An 18,696-nucleotide genomic window follows, 5' to 3' on the forward strand; every position below is an offset into this window, starting at 1 on the left:
AGAATTGGCTCGCTGACATATTCCAACCTGCTGCTTCAGTCACTGCCAAACGGAGTCAGGTTGACATGAAACACTCGGCTCATTAGTCATTCTCCAGACGCTTGAGTAAAAGCAAAAAATATTGTGGAAAACATCAGTGTAATTGATGGTTACATGGTTATTGTATTTGCCCTGGGAATTATTACATTCAGGGCCAACGGTAATAAATATCACTTGAGACTTGACTTGAAGGGGGAGACAGCGTTTGTCTATCAGCAAAGACTTTCAGGGGGTCGCGACCTTCACTGGGGCCCAGTGCTGGAGAAGCAGAGGGACAGGTGCTCGCTCATGATGTCAGAGGCCTTTGTCTGTCTCTCTCACAGCTTCCTATGATCTCCATTATGGCAAGTGTAAGACTGTACACCGTACCAATCATAGGCAATTATGAATTCAAAGTTATGCCGTTAAATTATTATCGTCTCTGTGGCTTACGAGATACCACAAATGAATACTAAGCAGATTCAGGACGCTGTTTAATAATTAATAATTTACATAGGATTCACTCAGACCTATGTCTACACCGCATGTTTCAATTGAGTAAAGTGTGAAATTCTTCCCTGAACCGGCAGTAGGCTACACATCACTTTTCCAGCTGCAAGAAAAGTTCTTGTCAGGCACTAGACTGAAATATAAACAGAATATTCTACAATGTTCTATCTTTGAACATTTGAAGTTCGAAGTTTTTTTTCTGTCTCTTTTGAAAATACTGTCTTTGTGAGATGTAAAGATTTTATATAAAACATTATTCTGCAGTGATTTTACTTTAAGCTCTTATTGCAGCCATTAATTATGCCTGTATTGTAAGTAAACATTTTTTTTATAAAATTATAACACACATTCCTTTTTATTTTCACATTTGAATAAATCTTTAATGTCAAGGTGGAGGTGACACATTGTATTAAATAGATGGAGAAGCACATATTTCACAGAAAGGCGTATGTACGTATGGAAACACGACATCCACACAGCTACAGGATATTTATTCATCAGTGAGTCCCAGTTAAAAGTTACTAACATCATATATTATGTAATTTACTGGAACACCTCTATGACTATAAAGTTAAACTCCATATGCAACAGTATTTAATCTTTGACCTATAATTCTTTAAAAACCACACAACAGCTACTCAGTTAATTGCACTTGATTGAATATATATAGATATTAGATGAATTTCAGCTTCACAAAGGCTATCGCTTGATTTAACAGAACAACATTGTGCAGGAGTCATGTAATAATGCCCAGATTACCTGCATAATGTGGTGTATTTCATTCGGTAGGGTTAGATAATTTTTCTATATCACTATTCTTATTTTTTCTCACTCAATGGCCTTCATCAGCGGGACCCAGCGAGACACGCTGCGTTCTCTCGAGTGAGTCCGACTCACAGTCGTCCACTTGCTGGCCTTGACGTCGGGGGGGCCGTCGGACTCTTCGGCCTCCGAGGTGATCTCCATCTTCTGGATGACGAGCTTCAGGAGGCTGTGCTGCTTCTCCAGCACACTCGACATCTCTTTCATCCTGCAGAGGAGAACGTCGGCTTGTGTTATTCAGTGGCAGAGCTTAGTTTGTGTGGAATTGTTTCAGGCTTCTAGAAGTGATGCTCCTGCGTGGTTCCATAAGCTCATCAGAGAAAAGGGACACTTCTTTCTCTGACCTGGCCACAGTCCTTGTTACTTTAAATCCACCAGGGGCTGCTCATGCATCAAGAACAACCATTAATTGCTCTTTGGCACAGTGACTTAAAAGCAATTCGTTGTATCCGTTATCTGTAATCTCAAAGGTCATTTTTTATTTCATGAATCACTGTATTGAAGAACCCACTCTCATATCATCACCATGTGTTCCTCTGTGTGCTTTACCTGCTCTTCTGCTTCTTCAGCTCGTCCTGCAACATGGTGCAGCCCTGAGACTTGGCCTGCACACGACTCCAAACTTCAGTTGGCTCCTCACGGCTAAACAATATTTGCCATAGAATGTTCTGTAAAAAAAGATGGTCAGGGTGATTGAGGGGGAAAATCCTTCTGACATACACAAGTTGGAGAGACAAATCAATATGTTGCAGAGTATCTGTTCGGAGAGTACCCTGCCGCACTTGCGGTTGGGGTAGATGGTTACGGAGGGTTTGTCGACTCGCTTCAGGAACCAGTAAGGGAGCTTATCTTCCAGAGCGGTGTGGAGTTGAATCTGAGGTCAATAAAGAAAAAGGAAATCCGTCATATGAAATGATCTTAATCTAACAGGCTGTGTATGTTTTACAAGCTGAATGTCCTTGAAGCTTTAGTTGGGTTTTGCTGCATATCAGTCTTATCTTGCAGTGTAGTATCTCTGCTCCAAGTGTTAGAGGGCTTCCAGAATAAAATAATATCATCTAGTCCACTTGTGCTTTAGCTTCTCCTTTCTTATTTCATAGGCTGTCCATCATGGTTAAACACAGCAGACTGAGTGAGCGCAGAGAAAGCAGGATAAAAGATGTGATGTCTTTTTTTTATCTGCAGAGTCAACATGTATTTAAACTAGAATGGCACTCAGAGAATACAATCCTCCACCAAGGCCCAACAGACACATTTCTATTTGGCTCTGCACCTAATTGCAAACACTCATAATTATCGGTCTCCTAAACATGCCTGATTTTTCTCATCAAGATTTCTGAATTATCCTCTAAAAAAAGCAAAAACTTTTTATTTTAAATGACTAATTTCATAATGAAGGTAAATAATAAACCCTGTAACATTTGTACATTGGTTAAGTAGGTTTTTGCAAATACAGATGAGAACATAACCTCCTTGTTGGAGGTAAACACTCTAACCACATACAAGCTGGTTCAATACATACCTGCATGGCTATTCTTTTCAAGACAGCATTTCTTTGTACTTCAGCAATGTCACCAACTGCTAAACCAATCTACAATGCAACCAAAGAAAAATAAGAACCACTCAGTATATAGATCTAATGTATAAATACATATAATACATGGATCATGCACGATACTATTGTTCATACTTGGAAAATGATTGTCTGTAATATGTAAGTTCCACTGTGGATTGTACTCGAGAAGCAGAATCCTCGTCACCAATGAAATGTGTCTTTTAGTATCAATACTTACTTACATAGCTTTATGAAATCCTGTGATATGTAAAGACCCACTTACCATCAGGTTCACAAGCAGTATGGGCATGAGCAGCACAAATTGCACCAAAATCCAGTAAGTCAGCGGAGCGAAGGGAAGCTGGTTTTTCATGTAAGGTCCCAGAAAGTTGCTTTGGTAGTTCAGCTCCCCGACCATCATCACAAAGGTCTGCATCAGTGAGAGTGGCACGGTGTCAAACTCTTCCTGCCGGGGGGGACAAAGAAATGTATCTCACAGAGTTAAAAGGTACACAACATCATGTATCGTACGTGACATTGTGATAAAATATGTATTGACTTGTAGCTCATATGCATAGAATAAATGCCACACACAGCATATGCAATAAACTGGTTTGTATTTGCAGACAAAACTGAAACTATTTTACAAAACTAAAATAACTCTCGCTGTACCATTAGAACGAGTCCTAAAGATGGTGATGTCGGCGGTTTATCAATAATATGCTTATTCCCCCGATCTCTTTATTACAGAGCAGATTATTTCGACAACTTTGGCCCAATAGTTATGATATTTTTAATGAATATTCATGCCATGAGCAGGAGGAATAGGTTTGGTTTTTGTGATCTTATAACTTGAGACAGTGGACCAGCTCCATCCCTGTGTAAAACTGCTATTTTGCCTATTGCACAGATCAAACAAAAAAAATGCCCCTTAATTGTTTTAGAATCAATGGTATCGGTGGATTTTGCTCCCTGAGTTCAGACATGGGAGATATATCTTCTCATCTTTTGTTGAAAGTGAAAAAACAACAAACTACTACTTTGAAATACTTTTGTCAACGTTGATCCTGGAAATCAATGGGGTTAAAATAGTATTTGCTAAGGTTTAAACCTTTTTATCCACCCACAGCATAAAATCCATGTATAAAAACATCTTAATTAGTAAAATAAGAATTATACCGGGAATACAATTTTCAATGGGTGATCTACAAAAAGCCCTACAGCCTCGTGATATTTGTTTTTGTTCTCTCACCTGGTTGAGCATCAAAGCATGGAACGTTAATCCAAAAGCTAACAGCAGGAACAGGAACAGCATGATGATGCCGAGCAGGGTCTTCAGGATCTCTCCAAACATCACAACATAGATTCCAATGCCCTCAAACCTGGAGAAACAGGAGGTGAATTCAGTTTTTACCTTGAGCTCCATGAAAAAAACACCTGATAATGAAATGGGAGCGAACGTTACCTCTGGAGATAAAGGAGAAATCCAATCCATGAGTTCAAGAGTGCAAATGCCCCTGCCTGCCAGTGTAAGGAACCTTCCACGTTGAGCATGATGGGAATGACGAACAGCAGAGAGAAGATGGCGGAAACCCAGTCACTGCTGTTGGACGAATCTTTCAAGTAATTCCAGCGCTTTTATGAAAGAAAAAAACAAAATTATGTGACAGATAAAACAACTTTACAGAGAAAATGTATCCTTGACCTGTGAAGCCGGTGCAGTGTATCATCGAAAAAACACTTGAACTGTTTATTACAGGACGTATAATGTGAGGTGACAGTGTTTCTCACAGCTCTAATCAAAATGACCGAGTGTGGAGGTGACACTGTGACTGCTGTCACCCAGTTATCCTGCAGATCTAAATCACAGGGCGCTCATCCGTCACACCTGATCGCTACTGTGTCCATACAGACCCGCTGCTGGTCGGCCATATTTATGAGCACCGGCTTTATGTGGGCTAATGACATTTTTTGGGGGCGTCACAGTACCTCATGTGATATCTGCACCAACTCCTTCACAATGGAATAGATGTTCATGCCCAAGACCATCCCCATAGAGATGGACCGCATCAGACTTTGCTGTGAAATGACAACAGAGATTTACTTCAACTCCAGGGACTGCTTTAAAAGGCACATGAATCGTTTATCTATAATACAAGGTCTACGTATGAGCTCTAATTGAATTCCGATCAGCACTGTCATGAGTACCTTTTCGAAAGAAACGGGCACCATGATGATATCGGGCTCCCCGAGGGTGGTGTTCATGCTGGGCCTCAGAGTCACTATCAGGTGAGTGAGGGGCATCAGGCCTAACATGTACACAAACATGTTGAGCAAATGAGCCTTGCTCCCATATGCAATCCTGTGGATTACAACAGACGGTCAGTTGTGACATTAGAAGAGAGACATTCACAGTAAATAATGCATAAATAGTTGAGTAGAGAGAATCAGTCAATCTGATTGGTTGTCAGAACATATCCAAAAGAAAGCTATCGCTTTCCACGGTATCATACACACCACTTCGTTGTCAGGTACTTTTTGCTGACAGGGTGTTCGAGAAGCTCGAGTCGGTTGTACTGCACCATCGCCTGCGGAAAGAGGGATCAGAAAAATCATCAATTGCTTCATAAGGTTGACAAAGGAAAAATAAACTGTTAGAATTTAGAACACACATCTCACATCTTATTCCCACCTGGGCCCGCGAAAGATAAAAGATAAATGACGTGACAGCTTCCTGAAAAGGTGAGCTAAATAATCCTGGTTGCTGCTTGGTGATTGGCTGCAGTATTGGTTATAAACCAAAGAGAAGGTGCATATTTGCTCATAAGAAAAAGTTGCTTACATTGAGTGAAGCCAGTGGTTGGTACTTCTTGGAAAGGTCTTCTTTTTTTGTTATGAGGGGAGCTTGAAGCCATTGGAAGTCATATTCAATCTACACCACATGGAGTTAAAACTGTTAATTTTATTTTGCATGGCAGACACAGTACATTTAATAATGTGTATATAAGTTATGTATGGGTGTGTTATGGTGTTCTGATGTTTACGTGGTAGTCAAGACTGTTGTTGTCATCGTCAGATTCCTTAACACAGCGGTCCAACAGATACTATTGAGGAAAATACATAGGCACAGTGAGAGATGGTGCAGAGTGATAAGTGAACTCAAGCAATAATCAAGAGGATTATTGTTCTCTCAGATGTACGATATTAATGTGTCATCAGTCGCAAACCTTGTAAGTCTCAGGCAGAAACTCGATCATGTCTAGTATGGGACATCTCTGACTTGAGCCAGGTAGGAACATTTCTATTGCCTCATCACATCTGGAGGCAGAAATACAGAAATCAGTCTTAACACCTAGAAATTAAACAGGCATGACATTGAAGCAAATAACTCCCGACATTGATCGACACTACTTCTCCCAGAGTCTGAAATCTTAAATGAATGTAACAGAAAATCTGGTCTTTTTGGCAAAGGGATGGGTTTTTCTTTAATGACAACCTAAGGAAAAGTTGGTGTTTACTCAAAAACATCACCGTTGGATAAATGCTGAACAATTGCAGTCCAATTTCTTTCAGACTGAACTTTAGGCTACTGCAGTTTTGCGGCATTAACGACGTACCTGTCACTGTCGATTACCGCGTTGACCACATCTTTCTTGCCGTTCTGCAGCGCTTCATGCAGGAACGAAGTGTCGTTCTTGTTTAGGATGATCTCTGCTCCCCGAGTCAGCATCATCCTGACTGCAGCCACATGTCCCTCTTTGGCTGCGATGTGCAGTGCAGTGCTCTGGTTAATAACAGGAGACAGACTGGAGTTATTATACAACAGCGATGACTGGATTATTCACTGCCACTCGTACAGTATTTATTAGTGACCTGCCTGAAGACTGAGCAGAAAACTGCTGAACATATTCAAGTCTTCTTAAACCTATTCATCAACTGTACAAAATGACTACAGTGGCCATCATATATTCGTGCAAAATTCATTATGGGCTGAACTATTTTGGAATAATAATGCATACCCCGTCCTCGTCGGTGTTATCCAGTAACTTGGGATTGTTTGAGATGAGGATGTCCATCGTGTGTGTGTATCCTTCAGAAGCAGCATGGTGCAGACAGCTCCAGCCCTTATAATCACTGGAGACGAGACAAAAACAACCAACAGGAATCGGTGTGAGATGGTCTGAGTCGAGGGGCCATAAAAAAGACGGCAGGCAGGCAGACTCAGGAGACTTCTTGTAATTTCACAGGTGAATAGTTTTATTTACATTGCTCCCCAATCGCCAAGTAACTTAGACAAAATAACAATCAAACTATACAACCCAAACAAACCATGCTGGTGCCAACACAGCTTTTCCTCTCCTGTGGAACTACCGGCACAGCTGATATTTGTAGTGTGTTCAATTCACACCTTCAGCCTGAACCATGATGAGCAGGTAACTAGACACAGGGCTCCTTCTGCACAGATACCGTTATTATCTTTTACATAATTTAACCAACTAAAGAAGCTCATTCGTGTTGCTCTATATAAAATATACTGAAACACGACTTATACTGCTCAAAAATCACAAAAGAAAGAAAAAGGAAACCCCTTCACTTGGTTTGTCCCAGTGAGGACATCACCAAGAGTATAAAAGACAGGAAATGCTGGGCGGCGCCCTCTGATGGACAATAATGCATAGTGGGTCTGAACAAAGGTGCCAACTATTTAATAATGTTTTAACCTGCTACATAATGTCTTTCTGTGTATATCTCTCATTATCTCTTTCTCTATAAGTCTCCCGCTCTTTATCTTTCTATCGCTGTCTTTGTATTTATCTCTCTCTATTTTGCTCTTGCCTCTTTCTCAATCAAGATCTCTCTCTAAATCCCTTTCTTTGTTTCTAGCTCTCTCTCACTCTTTATCTCTCTGTCTCTCCATCTTATTCTGTCTCTATCTCTGTCTGTCTATCTACTTATCTGTCTCTGTCTCTATCCCTCTCAATCTCTCTATCTCTTTCTCTTTCTCTTTCTCTTTCTCTTTCTCTTTCTCTTTCTCTTTCTCTTTCTCTTTCTCTTTCTCTGTCTCTGTCTATCTGTCTTCAGCTATCTCTATCTCTACCTCTGTGTCTAATCTATCTATCAGAAGACGCCGGTGACAAATTGTGAGAAAAGACGATTTTTCACCATCCGTCCCCCACATGAGAAAACTGTAAACAGATGTGAACACTGCAAATAGCAGAAAGACATAAGAACAGATGTGTGCGCTGTCTGTGGATCTACTTGTGAAAGAGAGCTCCTTTACGCAGCAGCAGCTGCACCACCTTGGTGTGTCCTCCTCTCGAAGCCAAATGAAGCGGAGTCAGGCCTCGACCGTCTCCTTCGTTCAGCAAACGAGAGTCTGTGTTGTTCTCCAGTAGTTGTTGACACGTATTGATGCGGCCGTACCTGAAATAGAAGATGCACAATTAGAAGAACTTTTTTTGAAAGGTAATGAAATGTCCACATCACCCTAAAGCCAAAGGTCGGGGGCAACGACACTTCCTCTTGGTGATTTAGCATATTGCCAAAGGACACGGTGTGGGGCTTAAACCTGTAGTTAAAATTTGGAATAAAATTTTTGCGAGTGTCATTGATAAATGGAGCCACAAGCTGTGAGAAGACCTGAACAGAGTTGACGTATTATCTTGCTCTGTGATCTTTCTTCATCTCCCAACCTTTTACGAAAGGTCAGCACCACTTTGTGTGGAGACAGGTGGTTGATTGAGAGTATGATATCATAGCAGCGCGGCCTTCATTCGTCCTCCAGCTCTAATAAAATGGCTGAACATGATAGCAAAATCAATAACAATAATGTCGAACGTCCCCTCATTTCGAACTATAAGCTGCATTTCTTCACGCTAATTGAATTCTATTCTTGTGACAATTCCTTCGGGTCACGGTGGAATATGTGCGTCACGGCAGTTAATCTTCTAACGGAGAACAGGGTACTGACATTTCTCACAGCTGAGCGGCGGGGTAACGGTTTCAAATGTGGTTACACTGCTCATTTTTCATCTGACCACTGTTATTCAATTACCAAGATGAGTCTTTAAGTCCTTAAGGCCTTGAGTAAGATTGTGTGTCAAAGTCCTCCTTTTAAAATAATTTGATGTCACTGATCAATACACAAGACTTATTATAAAATAACTAAAACCGTCTTCCTCGCACATCAATGATTCACTGGCGATTCACTAACTGACCTAAGTTGAAAGCCGCTCTTGCTAGTTTTTCCAGGATTACCTACCTAACCTTTAAGCTGCTTGTGAAAGTGAATTATTTAGACAGGGAAACTGAGTAATGTATTAAATAAGACTCCACAGTTTTAACAGTAATATAGTGTGATACTTGCTGTGGTTGTGAATATTATAAAAGAAGCCAAATAACAGGAACATCCCACACTGGTCTCTAGCAGTGACATCGCTGCTGCTTCTCTGATTAAATTTGCAAAGTCTAAGCAATTGAAATCAGTATTGTTTAGTCTAGTGGTATGGAAATCCCTGATGCTCTCAGGGACCAATTGAACTCACTGGGCAGCAAAGTGCAATGCAGACTTCTTCTCCTTGGACTTGAATGCAAGGCCGACCTGCCCCGAGAGGCCCAGCATGCTCTTTACTGAGTCATGGATACCCAGTCTGCAGGCGTAGTGGAGAGGGGTACAGCCGTCGTTGTCCTCACAGCCCAGCAGATCCTTCACACTGTTGTGCTGGAGTTCAAAAACATTATAAAGTCCATTGCATTGAAACATTATGACGAACATTTTACGGTCCCGTTTATTTAACAATGCACAAATCCAAAAGAGTTGACTCTCCTGCAGAAGTCATAAATGTCAAACTTTTATAGCTAAAGTTACAGCATCCACACCCATATACACATATACTGACATTTTATAAATAAGCTAATAAAGCTTTGTAATGATATTTGTACAGTGACTATATTCACACACTGTCAGAAAATAATTATTAAATGTAAATACATCCCCCTTATCTGTGGCTCATTTGAGGGCTTTGGCAGGACTATAGCTTATTGTTATTATAGATAAACCTTTCAATATCTTAAAGGACTATAATCCGGCTAATTGAGAGTGTAAAGAACCTCCTCCGCATGTCTTGAACACATGCAGCTGAGGCTCAAGGCAAATTGAACGAGCCATTACTGAAATTGGATTTCAATCTCTTGATGACATCTTTACCTAAGCGGCACACAATGCATAAGATAACGGACGACTCTGGTCGACAGTACCTGCAGCAGTTCTTGGGGAAGATTCTTCAGACCCTTAGGCTGCAGAATGGCCAGGTGGAGGAAGTTACAACCGGATCTGTCTGTCACATTTACATACGCCCCTAAACATATATAAAATCATGAGTGTGCACAGCGTGCATTTCATATGAGCATTACTTATGGTCAAGTACAAAAATGTGGCTCACCTTTCGACAGCAGCAGAGACACAGATTTCCATGCTCCACAGCTCGTGGCCAGCAGCAAAGGAGAATTTCCTTTACAATCAATGCGGTTTAGGTCTGCACCCTGAGTAGACAGTACACTAACACCTTAACATTACAATATCAGTCACCACATTATAGGTAACACACAGTGAAATTAAAGTGTAAGTAATTCTTGCACTGCTTAAGCTCAGACATGCACCGCAAATGAATTGAAATGGGCCTCTTTCGATGCATTTTGATATTGAAGATTATGTTTAAGTTTGTCTAGAAATAACTACAGAGGCCACTGCGACGTTGACCTTTGACCACACAAATCTAATCAGGTCATCTATGAGTCTAAGTGAACATTTTAGCAAAATTTTAAAGGATTCTCTCAAGGTGTTCTTAAGATAACGCGTTCACAAAGCAATTAACGCATTCACAAGAACAGGATAAGACAGAGGGACAACCAGTTAGTGAATCGCCAGTGAGTCCCACAAGACAGAGGGACAACCAGAAAACCTAATGCCTCTGTCCACTTGCATGATTAAAATGTGTAATGTGCCATGCATGAGCAGAGGGGATTCAACACTGAGCAAATGTTTGGATTACTCGTGCCAAAAACACTTGGACATAACTCCTGTATAGTGATTTGATGGAGTAAAACACCATCTTACAGGGCGGATACTGAATGATGGTTAGTGTTCGGTGCCAGGTGAGGTCACTATGTCGGGCATTTCAGAGACAAACACGCTCAGTTTGTCTCCCATTGTAGTGTTTGCTAACAGAATGAATTGACGGGAGATAAACGTTCCTGGTTTTCCTAGCAACACAGTTCTGTGTAAATGGGCCATTGAATGTAAGAAGAGGTGACAGATGGCCTGCAAGCAACAGGTGTTCTACTGTTAACCTCTACTGAACTGAGAGGTGTGTTTGAATTCCCTAATAGTTTTCTGATGGCAATTGAGCAGTGAAGCCACTCAGATTGGAGCTGGTATATAAACATTGGACAAAGCCCAAGTCATCTTGATCGCCCCCTGGTGACTGGCTACAATATATGGTCATAAATCACGCCTCTTCTTTGTTAGTGGTAGGGACCACCAGGGCCCAAAATCTTTAGTGGCGCCCCTGTCTTTAAACGTTCATTTTTAGCAGTAACTTTGGTTTTAATTAGTTGCTTGATGCTTATAAAATGATTTAAACATCGTGTTTGGCAACTGAGACTGTTTCGTTATTTGTCAGTCGCTCTACTATGGCTACAAATGGACAAGATGGCAGCGTTTGTATCAGGGATATTTTAGCTGCATTTATAGTGCAAGGAACTGGAGCTGCAACACCCATCTTTATATATACTCTACCGACAGATGCAAAAAATATATATATTTTGCCCTTTAATTTGCACAGTTTCACGACAAAGAATTACAGTTTTTCTGTCCTTTCTGTCACTTAAGATTGATAAAATCTGATAAGAGATATAGGAAATATCCTGTGCATAACTGCCGTGTTGGAAAGTGTGTGTGTGTGTGTGTGTGTGTGTGTGTGTGTGTGTGTGTGTGTGTGTGTTTGTGTCTGTGTGTGTGTGTCATATTTACCATTGAAATTAGATACTCGGCCAGCTCTGTGTGGTCAAATATTGTCGCCCTGGAAAAGTAAACACAGTTGACTTGAACGATTCGCACACCACATGACTTGATGAGTTTAGGTCTTCTTATATCAGATGTTAAATAAGGACGTTCTGATTCTGCTGCGTCATGGCATGACATAACAAGCAGATTTACCTTTGTCATTACTTCTCTTAGCTGCAGGATAGTAATGATTCAGTGACAGGCTTTAATAACTAGTTCCTAGTATTCTTGTGGTATTCTCTCTAGTAGTAGAGGAAGGATGATTTCAGTTATAAGTGAGACCTTCATTCGGTTTGGGAGGTGTAATTTACATAAATGGCGTTAGAACCAGAACAAAAATGTAGGGTAAGGACTTTTTGTTTCCAGATAAAAGAGAAACAAAACAAAACTCATGCTCACATCGATCTGACCCCTTTACCATGCAGAGGCTCGTACTCTGCTGCAGTATTTGCCGACACAAATAGCTTTGAGATAAAGTTAATGTAGGAAGCATATCTTTATTATGCATTCGTCATTATTATTGTCCCCAATTAAAGTTCATTATTCCGCCGGCCCTGCCAAGCTTTTTATATCTTATGTTCTTTGTTTATTACAGTGTTACAGAGCTGTTATAATGCAGATTGATTGGTGCAACTTTGTTGGGACAATAATCACAAATCTATATGAAGTGAATACATTGGGTGTATGTTTTAATAGGGCCTACAATCAGTGCTAACGAGTATTTGTTAGTGATGTCGTGAAGACATGTTATATCTAGAAATAATAGAAAAGATCGATGCGACTGTGCAATCAACATATGCTTCAGCCTGCAGTTGTTAGCGTAGCTTAGCATTAAGACTGGAAACAGAGGGAAACCACTAGCCTGGCTCTATGCAAGAGCCTCTAAAGCTGACAAATGAAAAAGCTCTGTGTAATAAAATTATAGTATTATGGTTTTACAGGTGATTATATTGCAACGTTCTTTAAATTACAGGAATGTATATTGGTTGGCTGGCAATCTCACAGTATTGACTCCAGTCACTGAGCCCAGCCAAGTCACACACATTCCAACTCATGGTAAATATCTAACTCTTGACAAAAAGCAAACAAAATTATTTCCTCACATGTTAAAATATGATTTTTAATTCCTCAATGGCAAGCTCAGTTTTCAGGTATAAACACGAGCATTGGACCACCATAAGTGTGATTAATGAATTAGTCCTAGTGATGGAGGGATAGGTTAAGCCCACCTGTGCAGAGGGGTCTGACATGCCCCGTCAGTTAGATTGATGATGTCTTCCACTTGGTCGAAGGAGGAGAGCATCAGTTTGACCACCTCAGTTGCACCCTGGGTACAGGCCAAGTGCAGCGGCGTGGACCTGTCATTCTGGAAAGCATCGGATATGGAAGCGTTATGAGTTATGAATATTCACAAGCTCTTCAAACATGCTTGTGTCTGCTCCATACGGCGACACAGTGACAAACTGAGTTGGACAGAGGAGAACATAAACACACTCGAATTAGTATGCGCACAGGCTCTTGTGTACATGTACACTTCCCCTCATGTGTATTAGCATTAGCAAAGTATCTCCCAGACTTGCTGTCTGAACACCGAGGACTGTAACACAAGCCTTTAATGAGATAACCAGGACAGGCAGAAGGAGGCCAGTGATCGCTCCTCTCGGCTCCACAGTGTAAATGGAAGTAATTTGTATCAATTTAGTCAACTGAAGCTATTACTGTACTAACTATTCCTGCTGTCGCCCTGGCCACTAGCCCAGGGCAAAACACAACGATCACTCCCAGACGGGCCTGATGAGACTGATGTTCGAGGTTGACACCCTTTGCCAGGGAACACTTTACACGTGTAGGCAAATGCGAGTGAGATTTGAAAACAATGCAAATCTGACATAGCATGGAATGATCATAAGTCCGTAGCTCCCAGGTGTGTATGTATTGTGTGTATATGTATGACTGATGCAGATGGTTGTCTAAGGTGACATCCATACTGCTGCGCTTTAACAAGGAACTAAACTATGTTCACACAAGCGTTTTGGTTCAGTTTGAATCCAGGACCATACGAACATACCCATAAACGCACATCATGTGACCAGACGTAAACACTGGAAGCATTTGGTTCCTGGCAGTTGTATCACTGTAACTGAACAATAACTGTTAACAAAGACAACAGGCTCAGTTACACTTGTAATTGATTATCCATGTTGCACTCTGCACTGGTAGACACGGCTAATGGTTGTTTTGTTCCTGTCACATGATAGGAACCTGACAAATCAGCAAGGCTACGTCGTGACTGAAAGACCTAATCAGCAACGTCATTATTTCCAAACATCTCAGTTTCTGCTTGCCCAGACTGAAAAGCAGTAGAATGGACGCCAAGTGTGTCCTTAAGCAGAGTTGATGGGTTTTCAATTAAAAACTTAGAAGTATGGATGTACCCTAAATGTACTTAAGTGTAAACTAATTGCCTGCTTTTAGTACCTGTTGCTGGTCCACTTTGGCCCCAGAGGCAATGCAGAGGCGGATGGTTTCAATATTTCCACCATGAACAGCCAGGTGGAGGGGACTGCTCTTCGACTTGTCTAAATAGTTGATGTGAACTGCAAAGGAGTGGCCCATCTCCTCTCCTACAGGGAAGAAGGAAACAGTCTCTTAATTGTAAATACTGTAGTCAATGCTTGTTGGTATAAGAATATTTGTTTTTATTGCTAACAAGCTCTCAAGGGAATTTCAACTGCAGGACCCTTTTTTTTTGCATGAAATTAACATTTAGGTTCTTTGTTTTTTTTTAGAAAGGAAAGGAAGTGAAGAGCAATAGAATCCGTTCTTCCTAAGCTTCTCAGTGGGATTTCACAAACTGTAAAAAAGAACCCATTAATTCCCTTGCCATACAATAGCAGAGTCATCATAAATATTTTGTCCTCTGACTGAGCCTTTCTCCAAAACACAAGATTTACCCAGCGACCTCCCACTGTGGATAAACCCACTGTCAATCTGTGGCATCTAGCCTGTAGACAAAGTCTCATGATAATTTGTCTCTGCGGCAGAGGTGAACTCCCTTGTTATCTATCAGCCTAATGTGCAGTTCGGCCTTGTGAAAACTTTTTCGTTATTGTCAGCACTTTCAGCTTTTTGATGATAGATCATTCGTTGTGTCCTACCGATCTTCAGGATCGTTTCCATGGCTTCCTTTGCACCTGCGAAGGCAGCTGCGTGGATGGGATAGTGGCCGAGCTTGTTCCGTTGGCAGAGCCGCGCTCCATGCTTCAACTTTGACAGATCAGGGAATTGATGGGGAGGAAGACAAACAGAGACAATTCGTTGTCAGAGACATCCGCAGTGTAGTGACTGTCAGTTTAATGCAGAGCTACATAATCTTTTATGTACTGACAGGCAGTTTTCCTTTAAAGACTGGTGAAGGTACAACACAACTGAACAAAAACATTTTGTACATACCAGTATGCTTAAAGCCTCACAGTTATTGACAGAGCAGGCCAGTATCACCGGGTTGTTCCCAAGGTCTCCCTCCAGGCTACAGTTTGTGTCAGTGTAAGACAGCAGCAGCTGTAGGGGGCAGAGATGAAGACTTAGCAGTGATCTCCAGCTTGTCCTCTATATACGCGTATGTATATGCATATGTGCGTCCTTCATCTTCCACCATACTGTGACTGCAACCTGTGTCAGTTTGTGGACAGCAGCCAAATGCCATGGGGGTGACATTACAAAGTCTTTCCAGGCCGACCGTGGAGTCCAGTTCTGTCAGTCATGTACAAAGTTGCCAGATGACTTTAGAAAACAATGGCCGCATGCAATGACAAGTTCATGTGGTTTCAAAGATATTATGTTAAAAAAAATAGAGAGAGATTTCAAGGCTACATCCTTTCTCTTTTAGCCCACAATCAAGACAACCTTGTGGTATGATGGGTCCATCAGAGAGAGCTTTTAACTATCTTGTATAACCAGCACTGGCAGGAAAAAAGTCCTGTGTCTTTCATATCTATACCACAGCAGACTGTAATTAAAGATGGACGACTTGTTGCTGTAAATGTGGAAAATATTGATTAACAGCAGGTGACTTTGACTCTTTCTTTTCTTTAAACAAGATGGCGTTGTTTGTATTTGACATAGTTCAGCTTCATTCCTGTATAGTTGGAGGAAGTGGAGATGCACCGTCAATCTTTATATATGGTTTATGATCTATATATTATGATGTGTAACTTTACTGTGTATGTGCGCGTATTTGAGTATGATCAGTGTATTGGGTTGTGTGAAACACCTCTGCTATGTCCTTGCTATCACTGAGAAAACCCTTATTTCACTTGAGCACTTTTAGCCTGTTCACCTCCACCAGGTTGTTGTGTCCGCGGTTGACAGCCAGGTGCAGAGGGGACAGCAGGGCCGTGTTGAGGATGTTGGGGTTGGCCCCCAGGTCCATAAGAGCCCTGCAGCTCACCTCTTTGTTCCTCTCCACTGCCCAGTGCAGGGGCACGTTACCCTGCTCATCACAGCTGTTCAGCTCTTGGAGAGGACGCGACAACACAAACACACACACGCAAAAAAATGTGAATACATGAAGATTTGTGTACTGCCACTTCCTACACGTGCCAGATACAAATCAAACACTCCGTTCGATACAGTAACTCAGAGGCAGAATTATGGTGATTCACGATCCACATATTTTACCTGGGCTGGAGTGCAGCTGATGATCGATGGCTGAGGCATGCTTACCCTGTGAGTCCATGACAGTGGTGATGAATTGGATGAGGGGGACGTGGCCCCCTGCGGCAGCGTGATGAAGGGGACTCGCTCCGCATTCATCTTTCCCACTCAGGACCTTTGGGCTCTTCCTCACCAGGTGCTGCAGGAGAGCGAGGTCGCCCTTCTCGGCCAACTGGAACATAATGGAGAAGAGAAGTGGAAAAGACGTCAATCCACGTAGACCAACAGATACTTTAACAATCGCCATAGTGTGGTGTCTGATGTAATAGATGATATAAGAGTTATTTGTCCATTTTTCACTGCACTCACGTAACATTATTATGCAATCAGGTCTGTATTCGTCTCTCACACTGACTTTCTTAAAGGTTGCACAGAACTGGGATTAGTGATACAGTGTTACATAACTTACATTGTTAAAGATTTGCAGAATAAAGACATCACGTCTTAAAATGTCTTTGAGAGACGTTTAGTTTTTCTTGTTTGTCCATTGACATCATAAAAGTATTTTTCAATCTAAATATCTAAGTTTTTCGTACAGTTACATGTCAGTTTCACCTCAAACACATTTAGGCTCGCCAGGGCTGGATCGTCTTCAGCTACCACACAGGTATACGAGCTGTTCTGTCGGGCCAGCTGCCTGAAGTTCATCATTCAACAGAACCTCCGAGGAGATGAGTCGTCATGTAGAGGGACGACAGTGACACGTGTCTAGACACAACCACGTACACACACACAAACACACACACACATGCACAAAAAAGATAGTTTCAATTAGGTCCTGTACAGTAACCGAACACATAAAGCCTGTTTTACACGGGAGGGAAACATAAAGTGTTGTGTGCCAGAGAGGGCAGATGACGCCTTGAACCATAGACTCCTCTTGAGGAGTGTATCCCTAGAGGAGATGTGGGTACAGATGACTTTGACTCCACCCAGAAGGGCATTCAGATCTGCCGAGTATTCTGAGGTCGAACCCCCTCTGTTTGAAGAAAGCAATTATGTTCTTCACAGCTGGGGGGCAGCGTGTTTGAATCCGTCCCAGGTGTCCTTGCGTGATCCTGGGTGAGTGCGACTGAGGGAGACCTTGTAATTTGCGTCGCACACGAGGCCCCTCGGTCACATTCATAGGGCTAAACGACATGTGCCATTCTTTTTGGTGGGGGAATTACCACGTTGCAGTTATGTCGAAAAAAGTCTCTCGACCTTATGCTTTCCTCTCGGTGTACACTGTGATTGATCAAAATTGTTTCTCAGGTCAAAACAGCAGCCCCTGTCGGGAGTCACATTTTGAGGAAATTATTTTCTGTTTCTGTTACTCACTTTTGATTTAAATCACATTTCTGTACAACTTTGCTCACACACCACCTCTCAACAGACAGGCGTTTACTGGCCGATTTAAGGTGACTCTGACTCCGATCCCCGGATTAGAGATCATTATTTGGGGAAATTACAGAGATTAGGAGCAAAATGGTATTTTGACAAATGGCATAAATCCAAATAACAAACTTATTGTCTCATAAAGAATAGCTATTTTCAAATCTTTTGTTTTACTTCTACTTTTTTGTTTGACTGTCCTGGGTATGAGGACACAAGAGTTGTTCTTTTGAATAAGATTTCCTTTATTGGTGCTCATTTCTATTGGTTGAAGGATTTTAAAGGTGTGCTTCAGTCAGGTAAGTTTTGTTTTAGTTTGGTTGTATAGATTTTATTCGCAAGGCTTGGGAAAGAGGGTTCATGAGGTGTAAAAGAATTGACAGAGCACTGAAACTGTACTTCTTGTGTCCGATAAACTGATGTTTCAAGTGCATGACATGAAAATGAAGAAAACAAACTTGTAGGCTGGTGTTATTTCTCCCAAGGAATAACCACATATGCGAGCGATATATTCCAGCCAAGTTTGTAATCTGATGATGTCCATAAATTTCTACCCAAAAAATCCATTATGATCCATCAATTATTAAATACTCGGTATACTTGGATCAGCCTTGCACTTAAGTCGTGACCACAATAT

General features: G+C 41.5%; 1 protein-coding gene across 1 annotated transcript; it reads right to left on the minus strand.

Moving 5' to 3' along the window:
* Positions 1 to 1,332: 1,332 nt before the first annotated feature.
* Positions 1,333 to 17,333, minus strand: trpa1b (transient receptor potential cation channel, subfamily A, member 1b). The gene is given in 27 exon segments (XM_061094305.1): positions 1,333 to 1,558; positions 1,900 to 2,018; positions 2,123 to 2,224; positions 2,873 to 2,941; positions 3,189 to 3,371; positions 4,158 to 4,287; positions 4,371 to 4,540; positions 4,895 to 4,984; positions 5,114 to 5,267; positions 5,423 to 5,493; positions 5,748 to 5,837; positions 5,950 to 6,009; positions 6,133 to 6,223; positions 6,523 to 6,689; positions 6,925 to 7,039; positions 8,165 to 8,329; positions 9,451 to 9,626; positions 10,163 to 10,263; positions 10,348 to 10,447; positions 11,937 to 11,985; positions 13,199 to 13,335; positions 14,448 to 14,593; positions 15,128 to 15,236; positions 15,423 to 15,530; positions 16,309 to 16,484; positions 16,695 to 16,857; positions 17,241 to 17,333. Coding segments are annotated over 27 exon segments (3,360 nt in total).
* Positions 17,334 to 18,696: the final 1,363 nt, after the last annotated feature.

The sequence above is a fragment of the Limanda limanda genome, chromosome 20 (genome assembly GCF_963576545.1).
Source record: "Limanda limanda chromosome 20, fLimLim1.1, whole genome shotgun sequence".
Taxonomy (NCBI): Eukaryota; Metazoa; Chordata; class Actinopteri; order Pleuronectiformes; family Pleuronectidae; genus Limanda; species Limanda limanda.